This window comes from Poeciliopsis prolifica, unplaced genomic scaffold (genome assembly GCF_027474105.1).
Source record: "Poeciliopsis prolifica strain line A6 unplaced genomic scaffold, Auburn_PproV2 SCAFFOLD044, whole genome shotgun sequence".
NCBI classification, from domain to species: domain Eukaryota; kingdom Metazoa; phylum Chordata; class Actinopteri; order Cyprinodontiformes; family Poeciliidae; genus Poeciliopsis; species Poeciliopsis prolifica.
Window position 1 is genome coordinate 3,473,628 of NW_026562419.1, and position 15,821 is coordinate 3,489,448.

The window sequence follows — 15,821 nt, forward strand, 5'->3', positions numbered from 1 at the left end:
GAGGCGGGTCCAGCTCAGTAAAAGCAGCTGAACAGAAGCTTCACATCAGTCAGAGCTACGATGAGACCAACATCTCTACCAGCTTCACTCTGTGAGTACAAACACTTTATGGCCCGTTTGGGTCACAGTTCTGCTGCCCGTCATGGTTCTAATGGGTTATTTAGAGTCCGGTCAGAAATCAGAGCATTAAAGAAAATGAGCACATTTATAAATGTATAGATTTTTTGTTTGATATTCAAGTTTCTCAGATTATAAATTGTTTCAGATTTTGATCTAAAAATGTTTATTTCTCTTTAGTTGTGACCTTGTTGGTGTTCTGCACAGTGGATGAAGGTTCGTTATATTATGTCACCTTGAAACGTTACAGAATGCAAACGACATGTTCAGAAAGAAATGAAACAAATTAAACCATTAAATACAATACTTTAATTTCACTTACACTTTATTCAACAGTTTAAAAACTGATATGATTATTCTATTTTCCAGTTTCCAGTTCATGACTGTGAGTCCCAGCAGATCCCAGTTCTTTAAGGATGAATCAGTGACTCTGATCTGTGAGGATGGATGGACAGTGAGGAGAAACACCAGCAGAGGAACCAGGAAGCCATGTGAAGGATGGGGGAAATTAAACGGTTCTACCTGTAACATGAGCTTCATGCATCCATCAGATACTGGTCTGTACTGGTGTGAGTCTGGATCCTCCAGCAGCAGCAGCAGCAGCAGCAGCAGCAGCAGCAGCTGCAGCAGCAGCAGCAGCTGCAGCATCCAGCTCTCTGTCTCTGGTAAGATCAGACTGTGGAGTTAGTGTTGCTGTGTGGAAATGGATGAAATGCTGTAGTTTGTCTCTGTGTTGAAAGGATCAGTGATCCTGCAGAGTCCTGTCCTCCCTGTGATGGAGGGAGATGACGTCACTCTGAGCTGCAGAGCAAGGAATCCAACCCACAACCTCCCAGCTGCTTTCTATAAAGATGGCTCCTTCATTGGTGATGGATCAGCAGGCAGCATGACCCTCCTCCATGTTTCCAGCTCTGATGAAGGCCTCTATAAATGTAGCATCAGCGGTTCTGGAGAGTCTCCATCCAGCAGGTCTCTGTCAAAGGTCAGAGGTCAGGGAGGTTCAATAAATCCTGAACTTTAAGGTTAACATGAATTTATAACTTATTAAAACTTTATTTTAGAGAAACCATCAACCACATCGTCTCCATCAACTCCTCCTCCATCATCATCATCTTCCTCTTCATCTTCCTCCCATTTTCTCCTCTATGGTCCTTTGTCTCTATCAGCTGCTGTTCTGGTTCTACTGGTTCTACTGGTTCTACTGGTCAAACGTCACATTAACAGGAAATCTAAAGGTGAGATCAATGTCACTTATTTTAGTTTTTATTTTTAAGTTCATATTTGCAAAAGTTCAACATGTTTTTATTCAGCTGATCATTTTTTAACTAAATATCAATTTATTTAATTTTCCCAGATAATGATGCAGATGGAGATGAAATCATAATTTACAGTGATGTTCAAATATTACAGGAAACAACAGAAACAACCAAATGGAGGTAAAACTGTTTTCTGTCTTTGTTAGTTTCTGGTTCAATGTTGTTCTGATAGAACTAAATAAACTAAATAACAGAAACTTCCTCAGGTTTTATTCAGATATTAATAATATAACTAATGTAATCAATAAGCATTATATAATATTGATTATAGCTAATATAATCAATAAGTATTATATTATATTGACTATAACTAATAATCTGTTCAGCCTGCAGGTGTTTTAAACATACATCAAACAAATGAATAGTTTTACTATTTACACTATTTAGAACATAAAATATAATTTATTGATCTCAATATTTTTAATGAACTTGTCTGAATATCAATAAACCTATTTATCAATTTAACTCTATATCATAATAATCTATTATATTAAATTATTTTTTTGTTCTGATTTGGATTCAGTTTCCAGATTGTTGGGATGTTTAGTGATGCTGCTGGTTCTGTTCTTAATGTACAGCATATTTATATTGTATTCATATTTATATTAATATTCATGTTTATATTTATATTTATATTAATATATTCATGTTCATATTCATGTTTGCTCAGTAAAGTCTCTGTTTGTTGCGCCCCTGCAGCAGTCTGTGGTTTTTCTGCTAACTGGCTCTAAAACCTCTGAGGTCGTCCAGTTTCCTGTTTCTGTGTTTCAGCTGAAGGTTCTCATGTCGTCGCTCTGAATAGATTCACCTGAGCAAAGATTAACTAGAACTAGTCACTGAAACTGGTTAACAGTTTATAAAGTTAACTAGTCACTGAACCTGGTTTAATGTTAACAGTTTATAAAGTCAACTAGTTACTGAACCTGGTTTAATGTTAACAGTTTGTAAAGTTAACTAGTTACTGAACCTGGTTTAATGTTACAGTTTGTAAAGTTAACTAGTTACTGAACCTGGTTTAATGTTAACAGTTTATAAAGTCAACTAGTTACTGAACCTGGTTTAATGTTAACAGTTTATAAAGTCAACTAGTCACTGAACCTGGTTTAATGTTAACAGTTTATAAAGTCAACTAGTTACTGAACCTGGTTTAATGTTAACAGTTTATAAGGTTAACTAGTCACTGAACCTGGTTTAATGTTAACAGTTTGTAAAGTTAACTAGTCACTTAACCTGGTTTAATGTTAACAGTTTGTAAAGTTAACTAGTCACTGAACCTGGTTTAATGTTAACAGTTTATAAAGTCAACTAGTTACTAAATCTGGTTCAATGTTAACAGTTATAAAGTCAACTAGTCACTGAACCTGGTTTAATGTTAACAGTTTATAAGGTCAACTAGTTACTAAATCTGGTTCAATGTTAACAGTTTATAAAGTCAACTAGTCACTGAACCTGGTTTAATGTTAACAGTTTGTAAGGTTAACTAGTCACTGAACCTGGTTTAATGTTAACAGTTTATAAAGTTAACCAGTCACTGAACCTGGTTTAATGTTAACAGTTTATAAAGTCAACTAGTTACTAAATCTGGTTCAATGTTAACAGTTTATAAAGTCAACTAGTCACTGAACCTGGTTTAATGTTAACAGTTTATAAGGTCAACTAGTTACTAAATCTGGTTCAATGTTAACAGTTTATAAAGTCAACTAGTCACTGAACCTGGTTTAATGTTAACAGTTTGTAAAGTTAACTAGTCACTGAACCTGGTTTAATGTTAACAGTTTATAAAGTTAACCAGTCACTGAACCTGGTTTAATGTTAACAGTTTGTAAAGTGAACTAGTCACTGAACCTGGTTTAATGATAACAGTTTATAAAGTTAACTAGTCACTGAACCTGTTTAATGTTAACAGTTTGTAAAGTTAACTAGTCACTGAACCTGGTTTAATGATAACAGTTTATAAAGTCAACTAGTCACTGAACATGTTTAATGTTAACAGTTTATAAAGTCAACTAGTTACTGAACCTGGTTTAATGTTAACAGTTTGTAAAGTTAACTAGTCACTGAACCTGGTTTAATGTTAACAGTTTATAAAGTCAACTAGTTACTGAACCTGGTTTAATGTTAACAGTTTATAAAGTTAACTAGTTACTGAACCTGGTTTAATGTTAACAGTTTGTAAGGTTAACTAGTCACTGAACCTGGTTTAATGTTAACAGTTTATAAAGTCAACTAGTTACTAAATCTGGTTCAATGTTAACAGTTTATAAAGTCAACTAGTCACTGAACCTGGTTTAATGTTAACAGTTTATAAAGTTAACCAGTCACTGAACCTGGTTTAATGTTAACAGTTTGTAAAGTTAACTAGTCACTGAACCTGGTTTAATGATAACAGTTTATAAAGTTAACTAGTCACTGAACCTGTTTAATGTTAACAGTTTATAAAGTCAACTAGTTACTGAACCTGGTTTAATGTTAACAGTTTATAAAGTTAACTAGTCACTGAACCTGGTTTAATGTTAACAGTTTATAAAGTCAACTAGTTACTGAACCTGGTTTAATGTTAACAGTTTATAAAGTCAACTAGTTACTGAACCTGTTTAATGTTAACAGTTTGTAAAGTCAACTAGTCACTGAACCTGGTTTAATGTTAACAGTTTATAAAGTTAACCAGTCACTGAACCTGGTTTAATGTTAACAGTTTGTAAAGTTAACTAGTCACTGAACCTGGTTTAATGTTAACAGTTTATAAAGTCAACTAGTTACTGAACCTGGTTTAATGTTAACAGTTTGTAAAGTTAACTAGTCACTGAACCTGGTTTAATGTTAACAGTTTGTAAAGTTAACTAGTTAGTGAACCTGGTTCAATGTTAACAGTTTGTAAAGTTAACTAGTCACTGAACCTGGTTTAATGTTAACAGTTTGTAAAGTTAACTAGTCACTGAACCTGGTTTAATGATAACAGTTTATAAAGTTAACTAGTCACTGAAACTGGTTTAATGTTAACAGTTTGTAAAGTTAACTAGTCACTGAACCTGGTTTAATGTTAACAGTTTATAAAGTCAACTAGTTACTGAACCTGTTTAATGTTAACAGTTTGTAAAGTTAACTAGTCACTGAACCTGGTTTAATGTTAACAGTTTGTAAAGTTAACTAGTCACTGAACCTGGTTTAATGTTAACAGTTTATAAAGTCAACTAGTTACTGAACCTGGTTTAATGTTAACAGTTTGTAAAGTTAACTAGTCACTGAACCTGGTTTAATGTTAACAGTTTGTAAAGTTAACTAGTCACTGAAACTGGTTTAATGTTAACAGTTTGTAAAGTTAACTAGTCACTGAACCTGGTTTAATGTTAACAGTTTATAAAGTCAACTAGTTACTGAACCTGTTTAATGTTAACAGTTTATAAAGTTAACTAGTCACTGAACCTGGTTTAATGTTAACAGTTTATAAAGTCAACTAGTCACTGAACCTGGTTTAATGTTAACAGTTTATAAAGTCAACTAGTTACTGAACCTGGTTTAATGTTAACAGTTTATAAAGTTAACTAGTTACTGGACCTGGTTTAATGTTAACAGTTTACAAAGTTAACTAGTTACTGAACTTGGATTAATGTTAACAGTTTATAAAGTCAACTAGTTACTGAACCTGGTTTAATGTTAACAGTTTATAAAGTCAACTAGTTACTGAACCTGGTTTAATGTTAACAGTTTATAAAGTTAACTAGTCACTGAACTTGGTTTAATGTTAACAGTTTATAAAGTTAACTAGTCACTGAACCTGGTTTAATGATAACAGTTTATAAAGTTAACTAGTCACTGAAACTGGTTTAATGTTAACAGTTTGTAAAGTTAACTAGTCACTGAACCTGGTTTAATGTTAACAGTTTATAAAGTCAACTAGTTACTGAACCTGTTTAATGTTAACAGTTTGTAAAGTTAACTAGTCACTGAACCTGGTTTAATGTTAACAGTTTATAAAGTCAACTAGTTACTGAACCTGTTTAATGTTAACAGTTTGTAAAGTTAACTAGTCACTGAACCTGGTTTAATGTTAACAGTTTATAAAGTTAACTAGTCACTGAACCTGGTTTAATGTTAACAGTTTATAAAGTCAACTAGTTACTGAACCTGGTTTAATGTTAACAGTTTGTAAGGTTAACTAGTCACTGAACCTGGTTTAATGTTAACAGTTTGTAAAGTTAACTAGTTTGTGAACCTGGTTCAATGTTAACAGTTTGTAAAGTTAACTAGTCACTGAACCTGGTTTAATGTTAACAGTTTGTAAAGTTAACTAGTCACTGAACCTGGTTTAATGATAACAGTTTATAAAGTTAACTAGTCACTGAAACTGGTTTAATGTTAACAGTTTATAAAGTCAACTAGTTACTGAACCTGGTTTAATGTTAACAGTTTGTAAAGTTAACTAGTCACTGAACCTGGTTTAATGTTAACAGTTTGTAAAGTTAACTAGTCACTGAAACTGGTTTAATGTTAACAGTTTGTAAAGTTAACTAGTTACTGAACCTGGTTTAATGTTAACAGTTTATAAAGTCAACTAGTCACTGAACCTGGTTTAATGTTAACAGTTTATAAAGTTAACTAGTTACTGAACCTGGTTTAATGTTAACAGTTTATAAAGTTAACTAGTTACTGGACATGGTTTAATGTTAGCAGTTTGTAAAGTTAACTAGTCACTGAACCTGGTTTAATGTTAACAGTTTATAAAGTCAACTAGTTACTGAACCTGGTTTAATGTTAACAGTTTGTAAAGTTAACTAGTTAGTGAACCTGGTTCAATGTTAACAGTTTGTAAAGTTAACTAGTCACTGAACCTGGTTTAATGTTAACAGTTTGTAAAGTTAACTAGTCACTGAACCTGGTTTAATGATAACAGTTTATAAAGTTAACTAGTCACTGAAACTGGTTTAATGTTAACAGTTTGTAAAGTTAACTAGTCACTGAACCTGGTTTAATGTTAACAGTTTATAAAGTCAACTAGTTACTGAACCTGTTTAATGTTAACAGTTTGTAAAGTTAACTAGTCACTGAACCTGGTTTAATGTTAACAGTTTATAAAGTCAACTAGTTACTGAACCTGTTTAATGTTAACAGTTTGTAAGTTAACTAGTCACTGAACCTGGTTTAATGTTAACAGTTTATAAAGTCAACTAGTTACTGAACCTGTTTAATGTTAACAGTTTGTAAAGTTAACTAGTCACTGAACCTGGTTTAATGTTAACAGTTTATAAAGTCAACTAGTTACTGAACCTGTTTAATGTTAACAGTTTGTAAAGTTAACTAGTCACTGAACCTGGTTTAATGTTAACAGTTTGTAAAGTTAACTAGTCACTGAACCTGGTTTAATGTTAACAGTTTGTAAAGTTAACTAGTCACTGAAACTGGTTTAATGTTAACAGTTTGTAAAGTTAACTAGTCACTGAACCTGGTTTAATGATAACAGTTTATAAAGTTAACTAGTCACTGAAACTGGTTTAATGTTAACAGTTTGTAAAGTTAACTAGTCACTGAACCTGGTTAATGTTAACAGTTTATAAAGTCAACTAGTTACTGAACCTGTTTAATGTTAACAGTTTGTAAGGTTAACTAGTCACTGAACCTGGTTTAATGTTAACAGTTTATAAAGTCAACTAGTTACTGAACCTGGTTTAATGTTAACAGTTTGTAAGGTTAACTAGTCACTGAACCTGGTTTAATGTTAACAGTTTATAAAGTTAACTAGTTACTGAACCTGGTTTAATGTTAACAGTTTGTAAAGTTAACTAGTCACTGAACCTGGTTTAATGTTAACAGTTTATAAAGTCAACTAGTTACTGAACCTGTTTAATGTTAACAGTTTGTAAAGTTAACTAGTCACTGAACCTGGTTTAATGTTAACAGTTTGTAAAGTCAACTAGTCACTGAACCTGGTTTAATGTTAACAGTTTATAAAGTTAACCAGTCACTGAACCTGGTTTAATGTTAACAGTTTATAAAGTTAACTAGTCACTGAACCTGGTTTAATGTTAACAGTTTATAAAGTCAACTAGTTACTGAACCTGGTTTAATGTTAACAGTTTGTAAAGTTAACTAGTTACTGGACCTGGTTTAATGTTAACAGTTTACAAAGTTAACTAGTTAGTGAACCTGGTTCAATGTTAACAGTTTGTAAAGTTAACTAGTCACTGAACCTGGTTTAATGTTAACACTTTGTAAAGTTAAACTAGTCACTGAACCTGGTTTAATGATAACAGTTTATAAAGTTAACTAGTCACTGAAACTGGTTTAATGTTAACAGTTTGTAAAGTTAACTAGTCACTGAACCTGGTTTAATGTTAACAGTTTATAAAGTCAACTAGTTACTGAACCTGTTTAATGTTAACAGTTTGTAAAGTTAACTAGTCACTGGACCTGGTTTAATATTAACAGTTTATAAAGTTAACTAGTTACTGAACCTGGTTTAATGTTAACAGTTTGTAAGGTTAACTAGTCACTGAACCTGGTTTAATGTTAACAGTTTATAAAGTTAACTAGTCACTGAACTTGGTTTAATGTTAACAGTTTATAAAGTCAACTAGTTACTGAAACTGGTTTAACGTTAACAGTTTATAAATTTGGGTTTATTTTCTGTCTCATGCAGTGTTTCTATAACCACTGAACGTTTTTCCTCCATCAGAGATTCTGTGTGTTGAACATTTTACATAATATTATATAAAATAAACCTTTAACTGCAGAGTGTTTGGCCCCTGAGGCCCCTGAGGGCCCTGAAGGCCCTGAGTGCCCCGATCGCTATAAATACTTTAGTTTCATCCAAACTTTGTTTAAAACTCCACAACATTTAAAAATAGATCTAAATTATAGATTCTGCTGAATTTAATACAAATGGACAAAAAGATGAACTGATCCAGTGTGAGGGACACTTTGGCCTCCAGGCTTTAGGGGCCCTGTGCCCTTTGACCCCTGGGCATTACCCATAATCCCTCCCAGTTCTAACTGGTCTAACTGGTCACAACCAGCATCTGGAGCTGTAAAATGTGCAGAAATAATTCATTTCATGTTGATGAAAATGATGGTCAAATTCCTGACATAATGAACATTAATGACTCTAAAGATCAGGAAAGGTCACTGGGTTTTTGTAACCTCAGTTTTTACCTCATGGCTGCAGAACGACTCTCAGTTCCAGCATCACAGTTTCAGTGTTTTACTGCAACATGCAGCGTTTTGACCTGAAACCAGACAGAACCAACCAGCAGCCATGTTGGATCAGCAGCCATGTTGGATCAGCAGCCATGTTGGATCAGCAGCTGATCCAACATGTCTCAGGGAGACGTTTGAATCTGTAACTTCTGGTCTTTATGACATGATTGGTGTCGGTTCCATTTTTTTCTCATCCCAGTATGAGAAACGGACCGACTGCTGGATATGAGTCACAGTTGAACTCTGATGCTGATTGGTTCGCAGGTCTGTGTGGTGAAGCTTCTGTTCGATTCAGAGAAACGTCTCAGAGTGAATCTGAAGATCCTGAAACGATATTTTGGTTTTAGATCCAACTTGTTGTAGAAAGATCCATCCTGTCTCATCAGAACATTTTCTCAGATCTCTTTGGGATGTTTTGCTATCAGTGAAACGGGTCTCTGTGTTCTGTTGGTTCTCCAGTGACCTTTGACCTCCCTGATGGAGGCAGTCTGTCTGCCTGCCATACAGCTGAGTAAACCTTTAACCTTTACTGAGGTCACCTCATGACCTCATGAGGTCATGAGGTCTGCAGAGATTAGAACATGGTTCTGGTTTCCTCTGGGATCTTCTGGACTGGGATTGGGATTAACTGGTTCTTTCCCAGTTGACCTGCAGTGGTAAAAGCTGGTTTTGCCTCCAATCAATGTGATTGATTGACTGATTTTGGCTTCAGTATTCTAAACTCCTCCAACATCTGAGCCTCCATCTTCAATCTGTGACCAGAACAGCAGCTGGTCAAACCTGGAGGTCCAGCAGAAATGAATCCAAAGTCTTTTCTCCAGTCTAACCAGTTAAGTTCTGGTTCTGGTCGTCTGTGCGCTGGTCCATCACAACATTAAAGACGGTTTAAACTGGGAGGATCTTCACTCCTCCAGGGTAAATCCATTTTGGATCATTTAGTTTGTCAGAGTCAGAATCTGATCATAACTGATTATAACTGATTATAATTGATCATAATTGATTATAATTGATTATAATTGACCATAATTGATCATAATTGATCATAACTATGATTTTATCTTGAATTTCTATAATCTGGACTTGATGTGTCTTTCAGATCTTTCCATATTTTATGATGTTCATATTGAGAACAAACAAACAAACTGAAGTCAAACAGTCTGAGGGTCAAAGGTCATGTTAACTATTACTAGTTATCTAACTAAATTCATCAGCTGGTTTCCCACCATATTTAGATTCTGGTTGGTAAAATATTTCCTCTGTTTCCTCATCAGATCCTAGAAAAGATCCAGAACTTTTCAATATTTTCCTGATAATCAATGAAAGCAGAAACAAAAAGCAGATTGAACAGCTGCAGCTGATGAGGCTCCATTCGTCTTTATGGAACATTCACTGTTTGTGACCAGCAGCAAACTTTACTGTTATTAATATTGATCCAGTGGAAATCACAATATTTTCTCTTCAATGAATCAAATCAGCTGAAAGTTCTTTAAATTGAATTGATTCCAGTTCAATATCCGATCAATAAGTTATTTTTACCATTGATTAATATTTTCATAGGATTTTCTCCACATAACAGAAATAAAATAAAATAAAGTTTTATTTCTCATTAAGGTTAAATTTTCACCAGTAGAAAAATATTTAGCATTAATAAAGTTATTCTTGTCTTATTGGTGTTTATTGATCCATTGTCTCTATTTATTGATCCAGTATCTCCATGTATTGATCCAGTATCTCTATGTATTGATCCAGTATCTCTATTTACTGACTCAGTATCTCGGTGTTCTGACCCGGTTCTGTCGGGCAGTGGGTCATGTGACCTTCTCACGCGATGTGGGCCAGCAGCAGCGTTGAACCTCAGCGGTTTGTCGCTCTGTGGTTTGGACTCGTCGCTGCTGGTTCTGTTGAGAAACTGTTTGCGTCTGGCTTTGATGTGAACGTGTGACATCGAGTGATCAGAGGTGAAATGCTTTGTGGTTTCCGCTGCTGAGAGTCAGACATGTTCTCATGACTTACCTTGCTCTCCACAAAGCCTGGCACTCCTGGCTGCCAGACCTGAACGAGAGGCCTGAGTTTTACTGCAGCAACATTCAGCAAACATCAACCTTTAGTTCTTAACTTTATGAACTTCATATCTTTAGTTGTTAACCCAGTTGGCCTCCTACTGGCGGTGTGCTCTGTTACTGGTGTGTTTCCATTGCTCTAATGGATCAGGAGGCGTTTAAAGACGCTCAGGTCTTCAGGCCTCAGTGGAACGAGTCTCAGGTTCCCTCCGGTTAATGAGCAAGGCAGCGCACTGACCTGAGGGAACCAGAGAGACGAAGGTCAGAGGGCAGCTGCTGCATCAGCAGATCAACTGAAGGCCTTGAACTGCTGGTTGGTGTTTCTGCTCACTACAAACTTTAATGCAGTTCATGAGCAACAAGAAAACTCTTCAAATGGGAGAAACAAGAGAACATACGCTGAGCTGAGGCCGACGCCTCCTGATCTGCAGAAAGCAGGACATGATCATTTAGAAACTTCACATTAAAAGTCTCTCATGTTTCCAATCAAAGGTTTTGATCTGTGAATCACAAACCTGATGGGAAAACCTGCTGACCTCTGACCTCTGACCAGCGAATGGAAACAAATGATGATCTGATGGATCAGATGGATCCATCTGATCCATCAGACCTTTGATTACGTTTCAAACTGTAACCACAGATTGATTTTATCATAAGTCTCATGAACTCATATCAGCTGTTTGGTCACAGATACAACAGGAAGCTTCACATAAACAAAATGTTTTTATGCTTCAGTCCTGAACCAAAGTCTATTGAAAGAATCATATAAAATCATTTTTAGCTTCACATCATATTATAAAGTTTTTCCTTCACTATCTCCATGGCAACCATTCACCTGGGCGGACCAAGCCCCGCCTCCCTGGCTGCTGCTCCTCCCTTCAGCTCCAGTTTCCAGAGCAGCTCCTTCAGACTAGCCAGCAGCAATTAGCAAACACCTGCTGGAACTGCTGAGCTGGTTATAGGAGCTCAGAGAAATGCTCCTTAAACAGCTTCAGAGGCATCATGGAGGAGCATTGTGATGAAGGAAAGATTAGGAGCTTCTTAAAGAGACAGAGGCCAATTTTAAGGCTTCAAATTACAAACTCAAATTTCTTTCAAGTCATTTTATAAACAGATCATTTTATAAACAGATCATTTTCATAACGACTGAAGGACTCAGACCTGTATGAATGAAACCAAAAACCTTCTGGTCTAGTTAAAGTTTCCTCGGTTATGGTGACGGATCAGCTGATCATTTATGGGATGAATATTAACAAACTGGACTTTTTCTCCGTTTATTTGAATTCATTCTAATTTAAATGCATTTAGAAACCAGAGATATAAATGATAATTATCATAAATAATAACATGATGTCTGAACATTAAATATTCTCAGCAGAGCTGAAGAGAAAGAGGAGAAACGTCTAGCAGTAAAGTTTACATTTAAATATTATTTAACATTAAACTATAATAATAAAATCACATTTTAAATATGTTAAAGTCAATAACTTCATGTTTAGTTTTAACCTAAAGCTGAACTTTGACCTCAGCAGCTTTGATTTGGTCATTTCATCATTTGAATAAAATATTATGTTATGTTGCTGCATCATCAGATATAAATGACCAAATATTGATTTATTGTTTCCTGATTATCTGCCTGGTGATGTTTTATAAAACAATATAGAGAGAAGTCACACAGCAGCTTCTGATCACATATGATGATCAATAAACATGATCAATAAACATGATCAATAAACATGATCAATAAACATGTTTCCAAAATATTTTAACTTATTAACAGTTTAAATACTTTAAGTAACAAATTCACTGATTGCTTATTGATAAACCTATCAAATGTATTGATCACAAGCTTCAGTTAATGCTGATCATATCGATTGTTTTAATTTTTCAGAAATTGATCCGTCTGCAGTGGTTTCCACGGTGGCGACAGATGAAGTCAGTTATGGACAGATCATCATCAGAGAAACCAAAAGAGGTAAAACTTCTCCAAATACATAACTGATCACTAATCAATACAGATCTTTCATCTGAAATGGAAACAAAACACTGAAGAATGAAACTGGATTCAGTCAGAAAGGCAGAAAATCTAATTATTTTATACAGATTTATAAAAATGCTGCTTCCTGTTACAAAATAAAAGCATTGTGCATCTGATTCCTGCTCTTATTAATGATAATAAATTAAATTATAAACTTTAAAATAAAACATTTGCATCAAAGCTGCTTGAACTGAAGGACCAACAAGAAACAGCCTGAAAATAAACCAACCAGTTATTCTGGAAAGTTCATGGAAAAATCTACAAATTTACACAAATGAAGCTAAAAAACATCAAGAGATGATTATAGATTCAGTTTCAGTTCATTTATTCATATTGATAACATATGAATAAATGAGATAACATGATGTTTCTATGATGCTTAAAATAAATGGTTTATTTTATTTACAGTCATTTCAGTTCAGACTCATAAACTGAATCGTTTCCATTCCAGTCGATTCTCCTACAAACCAAAGCAGTTCAGCTTCAGTTTGGTTTAATTTCATGTTTTTCTTTTCAGATCACAAACCAGAACCAAAAGTAGTTTATTCCACCCTGAGGTAATCCTCCAGGTCCAGCAGGAACCGCCAGCGGTCTAGTTAAAGCACAGAACCATCCATCAACTCCTGGTGAATATTGAACCAAATGAATGTATTTAATGTTTCAGACTCATGTTTCAGTAATTCACTGTTTTTATTGGAAACATCTGAAAACCTCAGCAGATCCATTGTTTAACCAGTTTAACCAGTATAACATGTTTAACTGGTTTAAGCTGCGGTTCTGCAGCTTGTTGCTAACATGATGTTTCTGTTTCTCTGTCTGTGGTTCACCAGTGGAAACTTTTATTCACAGCAGCAGGTGAGAAAAACTGAACTGAAACCGCAGAACAAACCTGTTAAAACTAAAAAAATAAAAATCCCTCAAGGTGTCAAAGCAAAGCAGATTCTTCAGATTGTTTATTGATTTCATCTAAAGAAATCTGCAATAAACTAGTTCATGTTAAATTCAGAGTCTCTGAACATCAATATTAGATAAATAGTCCAGTTTATTCTGGTTTTGTTGGTTCTTTACTTTTATTCTGTTTGTCTTAATTTGTTAAATTAAAAATAAACCACAAGAACAACTTTTTAGAAATGTATTTCAGTTGGAAAATGTTTGAAATGTCCCTTCAAAATAAGTCAATTATAAATCAATAATCACAAAATGCAGCTGCTGAAAATGACCTACATTTATTTTGAACTATTTTCTGTTTTATTATTGCATAATAAGTGGAAGAAAAATTATGGTTTTAAAATGTTTTTATAAATAATCTGAAAAGTGCGGCATGTATTTGTATTCAGCTTTTTGAAATCCCTGAATAAAATCTATCAAACAGCATGAAGTCATTTTATTGGTAAAAACATTTTATAGATATGATTTTAATCCAGATGTTCAGTTTCTGGTTTCCTCAGTTTGTTAGAGAAAAACCAGAAACATTTTCAGATAATCATAAGTTTATGATTTTCTTTCAAGTTTTATGGATTATCTAAGAATGTTTTCTGATTTCTAAACTAAATTTAAATACATTTGATTTTGACTTACAATGAAAATCATACAAACAGATTATATTAGATGATAACAGGAGTCAACATGTTACAGAGTTCAGATTTAGAGGGTCACCTGACCTGATGGTGGGAGGAGCTAAAGGTCAAAGGTCAAATCTCATCTGATTCACATGCAGCTCAGTTTTTACATAAATATTATTCTTTCTCTTCTGTGATCTTTGTTGAATCTGAACTTATAGAGCAAAGCAGATTTTTGTTTTTGTTCATATGAAGAAAAAATAAACAGAAAATATAAAAATTCACTTTATTTGTGTTTTTACTTACAGAAAATAATTTATTCCAAATATGAATTATTAAAGTGTTAAATAATTCTGTGTTTTCCTTCTATCTCTTTTAGCTAGTTGCAAAGCTAAAGCTAAAGATAAAGGAAATAATGTGTCTGATGTTACAGGAAGTGACGTAATTCCTGTTGAGGGCGGAGCTTAGATAGAGGGAACAAAGGAGATCACAAACTGATCCTGGGAGCCATTTTGTCTGTTAGCTGCTAATGCTAGCATGTCAGATGGATCAGCTGCATTTTGGTATTAATAATGAATCTCATTGATTCTTCAGCCTCAAACATCAAAACCTCAACATGGAGAACAGATGATTCTCACTGAAGCCAGGAGTCGTTCATCAGGTCTGGACAGGAAGTGATGTCACTGCTCATGTGACCTTCATGTGACGCTCCTGCTAACAGGAAGGCTCAGTGATGCTTAGTTAGCATAAGCTAAATAATGAAAGACGAGATGGATCAGAACCAGATGATGATGATGATGATGATGATGATGATGAAGGCTGGCAGACTGTCAGGATGCAGAGATGCCTGGTTTGTCTTTCAGTTGCATGAAAATATGCAAATATTTAATAATTTTGCTTCATTAATTGATTAAATAAATTAAAGGTTCAATCAGATTTAAGCTTCTGGTTCTAAACAATGAATCAAATATCTGAGTCCAGAGGATGAAAATCAGAACCAAGAGATTGTAGAAAATTATTAATAACATCTTTAATATGTTGATTTGGATGTAAATCATAACCAGAACTTTTATTTCTGAGGATTGTTGGGTTTTTATTCTGGAGGTTTAATGGATCATTTTGATCAGGATTCATTCAAACCAGTTTTAAATTCATTCAGATGTTTAATCTGGATCCAGTTTATCTCTGAGTTAACTGGATCTAATCAGTCTTAGCTCTGCCAGGCTGTTTACTGTCTTTATACTGTCTTTATTCTGTCTTAAAGTTTAATTTGACTTTATTCTGCAGAACAAAATAAACAATAAACAACATTTTCCTACAAAGTGACCAAAACGCTTACCAGGCGACTTTAAACTGATTAAACTTGGATGATTACTTTCTGATGATAAATTGATGATCAATCATTGATATCATTGATATCTGCCCAGTCCCAGTGGATCTGGACTCCAGTTCTCCCAGTGACTCTGCCTGGATCAGACTGAAGGATTTCACTGGTTTAGATCCAGTTGGTTCCTCTGAGCTGCAGCTTTAAGAATCCTTC

General features: G+C 34.3%; 1 protein-coding gene across 1 annotated transcript; it reads left to right on the forward strand.

Annotated features, from left to right (window-relative positions):
• Positions 1 to 503: 503 nt before the first annotated feature.
• Positions 504 to 14,508, forward strand: LOC129376696 (uncharacterized protein DDB_G0271670-like). The gene is made up of 6 exons (XM_055056283.1): positions 504 to 782; positions 858 to 1,106; positions 1,179 to 1,352; positions 1,472 to 1,553; positions 12,576 to 12,659; positions 13,240 to 14,508. The coding sequence occupies exons 1-5, from the start codon at positions 647 to 649 to the stop codon at positions 12,580 to 12,582; spliced, it is 648 nt and encodes a 215-aa protein (XP_054912258.1). The 5' UTR covers positions 504 to 646; the 3' UTR covers positions 12,583 to 12,659; positions 13,240 to 14,508.
• Positions 14,509 to 15,821: the final 1,313 nt, after the last annotated feature.

Bases quoted from the DNA above. Each gene is read 5' to 3' on its own strand.
- LOC129376696 (XM_055056283.1), top strand. From the start codon at position 647: ATGAGCTTCATGCATCCATCAGATACTGGTCTGTACTGGTGTGAGTCT. The intron at 783-857 runs GTAAGATCAGAC...CTGTGTTGAAAG, and splicing joins CATCCAGCTCTCTGTCTCTG to GATCAGTGATCCTGCAGAGT. The intron at 1,353-1,471 runs GTGAGATCAATG...TAATTTTCCCAG, and splicing joins CATTAACAGGAAATCTAAAG to ATAATGATGCAGATGGAGAT.